General features: G+C 41.6%; 1 protein-coding gene across 1 annotated transcript in view; it reads left to right on the top strand.

Annotated features, from left to right (window-relative positions):
* Positions 1–416: 416 nt before the first annotated feature.
* The window catches only part of DDX46 (DEAD-box helicase 46), a gene marked incomplete at its 5' end in the record, with an annotated part of 198,723 nt that continues 193,139 nt past the window's right edge, over positions 417–6,000 (top strand). The window contains one exon of the mRNA XM_089653132.1: positions 417–507. Coding sequence (XP_089509258.1) covers positions 417–507 — 91 coding nt within the window. The remainder of the gene's footprint in view (positions 508–6,000) is intronic.

Genomic DNA, 6,000 nt, shown 5'->3' with positions numbered 1-6,000 from the left:
GTTTGATTGGCCAGTGTCCATTCACCTATAGGTAGCATATAACCCACATAATATGGAAAGTCTTAAGCACTGCCTGGAGAATAATGCAACTATTTGCTCTTGTTAGCTTATAGCGCAGCACTCTACATTTACACAATATAACCCACATAATCATTATTATGGCCTGCTCTGTGTCCTGTGATGTACTCCAAGAAATGGATTTTACAGGTATGTAGAAAAAAATATTTTTTTTTGCCTTCCTATGGATCAGCTGTGGGTATAAGATTGTGTATATGGATTGTATACATTTTTTTTCCCCTTCCTTTTTATTGGTTGAACTAGATGGCTCTTTTCAACCATGCTAACTATGTAATATGCAATGATATCTGCACTGTGGTGTGAGCAAGCCCTAAAAAGCTATTCTGGTTTTTTTTTAGATCAAAATCAAAAGAGAAGACAGATGTTCCTGATGCAAGTAAAGAAAAGAAAAAGGATGAAGAAGAAAAAGACAAAGAAAAGGATGTAAACGTAAATATCAGTGTGTAATTTAAGCATTGGTAAAGGTTTCCTTTAAGGCTTCATGCACACTAGCCTATTTTTAAGCTCCAGCAGCTTGTTATGAGCATTTTGTTTTGGCATTTAGAAGCAAATAGTGTTATCCTTTGTGCCCTTGCACACTATTGTAGGCTTCTGCTTTTAGGAAGAAAAACACTTTTTTTGTGTGTTTTTGGGAGCGATTTGCCAGCAGAAAAAAATGCTGCGTGCAGCGCTCCTAAATACCGGTTCCAGCATTTTATTTATTTTTTATGAAAAGCTGGTTTATGACCGCCCATAGTACATATAATGCGACAAGGCAGACTCTGTGCGCATGATCCCGTATATATAAACGTGATCCTGCATTTCCAGGTAGGGGGCGCGCGCCCGCCCTACCCACGCCGCCGAATGTGGCCCCGGGAGTCAATCACCGGGTCCTGACGACGGGTTATTACCCGCCGGAGCCCGGTGATTGCCAGCAAACACTGACAGGGAGGACGGCCGCATTGTTAACAATGCAGCTCTCCTCCCTTTCAATTTGGGCACACTACTCGGGATAGCTGACCACAGCTGTCCGATCAGTGTGCCCCCTAGTAAAACACTCCCATCACACGGTTAACCCTTTGATCGCTTAACCCCTTTCTCCCCAGTGCCATTAGTACAGTGTCAGTGCTTTTTTTTTTTTTAGCACTGATCAATGTATTGGTGTCACTGGGGATGTCAGTGACCCCAAGTTAGTCGTCCCCCCCCATGTCAGAATGTCCGCCGCAGTCCCACCAAAAGCCGCTGATCGCTGGCAAAAGCCGCTGATCGCCGCTACTATTAGTATTAAAAAAAAAAAAACAGTATCTATTACGCCATTTATAAACGCTATAACTTTCATGTAAACCAATTAATTTACACATATAGGGATTTTTTTTCTAGCAAAGACATGTCGCAAAGCACATTTTGGCCTAAATATATGACTAAGTTGGTTTTTTTAATTTTTTTACTGGACAGGTTTTATAGCAAAAAGTTTAAAGTATTGTTTTTTTCTCAAAATTTTCAGTCTTTTTCATTGCGCAAAAAATAAACACACAGGCAATCAAATACCACCAAAAGAAAGCTCAATTCGTGGGGAAAAGAGGACGTAAATTTCATTTTGGTGCAGCGTTGCATGACCGATTAATTGTCAGTTAAAATAACGCAGTGCCGTAACACAAACCGCTTCCTGACCTCCCTATAGCAAAAATACTGCTACAGGGCGGCACGGATGTGCAAAATCATGTATATATACGTGATTCACGCTCCCGTGGTTTTCAAGCCCCTCCCAGATAGCGTCCGATTGCTTGTCAGTACGCCAGTAATCGCATTTAACCCCTTGATTGCTCCTGCAAAACTGAAGTGATGAAATGCTTGTAGATTCCAATTTTTTAGCCTATAGAGATGATTGGCACCATTCTGGTCTCCAATCAGCTCTATGGTCAGCTGGCAGAAACACCGGATGCATTCTCAGGTTCCCCCAATGGTACGGGACTGCCCGAGAAGGCCGTTGGGGGGGGGCATCATCTCCCGCTGCTTATAAAAGCAATCCAGCTAATTCTTATAAAGAGTTCCATTTGTAAATTTGGAAAGCATCTGATCACACCGATCTTGGTTTGATTAGATGATGTAAGGGTAGAGGAGATATCTAGAGTCTGATAGACCCCAGATTTCTCAAAAAAGAATATTTGACAATGCCCATTGAAGTTATAGGGGATATTTGCAGTATCTTTGATAGCATTAAAAGTGATAATGGGGCAGCACAGTGGCTAAATGGTTAGCACTTCCGCCTGGCAGTACTAGGGTCGTTGGTTCGAATCCCAGCAACGGCACCTCCTGCTTGGAGTTTGCATGTTCTCCCTGTGTCTACGTGGGTTTCCTCCGGGTGCTCCGGTTTCCTCCCACACTCCAAAGACAAGCTGTTAAGTTAATTGGCTCCTGTCTAAATTGTCCCTAGTACGTATGTGTATGTATGAATGTAAGTTAGGGACCTTAGATTGTACACCCCTTGAGGGTTAGGGACTGATGTGAATGTACAATATATATGTAAAGCGCTGCATAAATTGACGGCGCTATACAAGTACCTGAAATAAATAATAAAAAAAAAAAAATGAAAGGGACAGTGTAGAAATAATAAAAAAAAATCTAAATAACTAACAGATAAAAGAAAAAAAAACACCCACGCCCCCCTGCGCATGCACTCCTGCGTGCACGAGCGTTGACCCTGTGCCGGTATGTAAACAGCGGTTGCACAATGCATGTGGGGTATCTCCATGAACATCAGATCAAGGCAGTAATTCTAGCACTAGACCTCCTGTAAATCTAAAATGGTAGCTTTTAAACCGTTGCCTATGGATATTAAAAACGTATGCAGTTTGTCGCCATTGCATGGGGCATGTGCAGTTTTAAAGCATGTCATGTTTGGTATCTATTTACTCGGCATAACATCATCTTTTATATTTTACCAAATGATTGGCCAATATATTTTGTTTTTGTGCATTAAAAGTAAAAAAAAGTGTAAGTAGCTTTCAAAGTGATTATTGGATTTCAGGCTCCTGTATGTGGCTAGGCTCCCAAAAAGTCTCACACATGTGGTATCCCCATACTCGGTAGAAGTAGCAGAATGTATTTTGGGGTGTAATTCCACATATACCCATGGCTTGTGTGAGAAATATATCATTTAAATGACAACTTTGTGGGAAAAAAATAGTTTTTGTCGTTTTCCAAAAACTTGTAGAAAAAAAAATAAATCTTCCATGAACTCAATATATTTCTCAGTAGATATCTTAGGGTGTCTACTTTCCAAAAAGGGGTCATTTGGGGGTGTTTGTACTATCCTTGTATTTTAGCATCTCAAGAAATGTGATGGGCAGGCAGAAATTAAAAGCTGTGTAAATTTCATTATTTATTCCATAGATTGTAGATGCTATAACTTTCACACAAAGCAAGCAAGTATACATTTATTAGGAGTTTTTTTTTTAACCAAAAACATGTAGCAGAATTAAATTTGGTCTAAATTTATGATGACATTTTAGTTTTTTGGATATTTTTTGTGACAAATGAGAAAATAAAAAAAATCAAAATTTTTTTGTTTATAGCGCCAAAAATAAAAAGTGCACAGGTGATCAAATGCCACCAAAAGAAAGCTCTATTTGTGTGAAAAAAGGACAAATTTTATTTATGTACCGTTTTGCATGACCACGCAATTGTCAGTTAAACTACTGCAGCGCTGTATAGCAAAAAAATGGTGTAAATTTCATTATCTATACCATAGTTCGTAGATGCTATAACTGTCACACAAAGCAATCAATATACACTTATTTGGATTTTTTTTTACCAAAAACATGTAGCAGAATACATTTTGGCCTAAATTTATAACTAACTTTGAGTATACTATATATTTTTTATAGCCGAAAGTAAAAAATATTGTTTTTCTTAAAAATTTTTGGTCTTTTTGTTTATAGCGCAAAAAATAAAAGGCGCACAGGTGATCAAATACCACAAAAAGAAAGCTCTATTTGTGTGAAAAAAGGAAGTAAATTTCGTTTGGGTACAGCATTGCATGATCGGTCAGCTATCAGTTGAATTAGTGCAGCACCGAGTAGCAAAAAGAGGCCTGGTCATTGGGGGGGGGGGTGTAAATCCTCTATAGGGCAAATGGTTAAGGAGCAGGCCTCCATGTCCTTAACAACAGATGACTCAAACAGATGAGAAAAGGATTTCAGGCAATTCAAATTTTTGAGGAAAAAAAAAGCATTGACATCCCCCTCTAATCCATAGCAGGCCCTTTGGGTATGGATTAAAAAAAAATGACATGGGTGTCCACATTTCTCCACAAAATGTGTCAATAAATAAAAACACAGAGACTGTTTTTTGATAAGCCTTTATTTTTCTTAAATGTGTCCTCTGAAGTAAATGGAAAGTCGATCGCTGCACCACTGCTGGCCCCTAAACCAAAGTCTTCACCCGATGCTGACTCCCTCCCTTACCTGCTCTGTGCCAAGGTTTTGCACAGAGCAGCCCTGATCCTCCTCTTCTCAGGTCCCTGGCTGGTGCTCCAGGCCCCTCCCCCCTGCTGAGTGTCTTCAGATCAAGCTGCTTGCTCTGGAGGCACCCATGTGTGCTAGCTCCCGAGCTGCCTCTGTGTTTGTGAGGCATACAAAGCACGGCTCGGCACCCCCCCCCCCTTCCCCCTCCACTCCCTTCTCACTGGCTGTGATTGACAGCAGCAGGAGCTAGTGGCTCCCACTGCTTTGTCTCAGCCAATGAGGAAGGAGAGAGAGGCCCGGGAGAGCTTTTGCTCTCATGCACATTGCTGAATCAGGCTCATGTGGGTATTGGGGGGGGGGGGGGGGCGGTTGTTGCTGCACACTGAAGGTTTTTTACCTTGATGCATTGAATGCTAAAAGAAGGTAAAAACTCTCAGCCTTTAGAACCATTTTATTTTCTTCTACTATAAGTCTCACTGGTGCCGAATGCAACTATTTCTATGGCATGGTCTCTAACAAAGAGGGGGATGTTCAAGTGGGAGTCATTGGTTGGCCAGTTTTTTTCCTTAACTTTGAACTCTCTAACCCCTTTGACTGAGGCTGTTTTGACCAGTAGCACTGGTCACATAACTTACATAGGAGAATTTTAGAACTGGTAGAATAACAGAACGCTAAGGTTTTTGCCCTTTTATTCAATCATTACTACCATGTGAGAGCTCTTTTCTGAGAGTGTTTATTGGTCTAGATCAGTGGTCGGCAAGCCGCGGCTCGTGAGCCACATGCGGCTCTTTACACGCTTTAATGCGGCTCTTGTGTGCCGGGCGCCCGCTCCCCTCCCTCCTCTCGGGCGGCAGGGACTCTGCAGCGTGATCCAAAAAAAAAACAGCCAGGGCAGCGCGCTCAAATGCAATGATTGGCCAGTCTCGCTTCCACTCACATCCTGATAGCCAGTGATTGGCTGTCAGGATGTGTGTAGGCGGGGCAGCGTGACGAACGTGAGAGGAGCTAGGCTCCTCTCACAGTCCGCCCTGAGGACCGGAACGGCGCGGGAACACGGCGAGAGGAACGCGCGGAGCAAAGGTAAGTGAATTGACACAGGGGGGACTTGGCTTACTACTTGCTACTTACTACTACTATATGAGGGATGAATTAATATGGGGGATGAATTACTATAGGGGGATGAATTACTATAGGGGGATGAATTACTATATGGGGGATGAATTACTATATGGGGGATGAATTACTATGGGGGATGAATTACTATATGGGGGATGAATTACTATATGGGGGATGAATTACTATATGGGGGATGAATTACTATGGGGGATGAATTACTATAAAAACTTATTAAAACTAAAAACAGTGTACCATCCTATGTATTTTCAGTTTTAAAAATGTGGCTCTCAAAATAAATTTCAATCGTGGTTTTGGCGAGATTTGGCTCAGTTGAAAAAAAAGGTTGCCCACCACTTGTCTA

This window comes from Staurois parvus, unplaced genomic scaffold (assembly GCF_062004578.1).
Source record: "Staurois parvus isolate SC_StPar_1 unplaced genomic scaffold, SC_StPar_1.0 ptg000701l, whole genome shotgun sequence".
Lineage (NCBI taxonomy): Eukaryota > Metazoa > Chordata > Amphibia > Anura > Ranidae > Staurois > Staurois parvus.
Note: the sequence above shows the minus strand (reverse complement) of the source record. Positions and strands in the feature narration are given on the sequence as shown.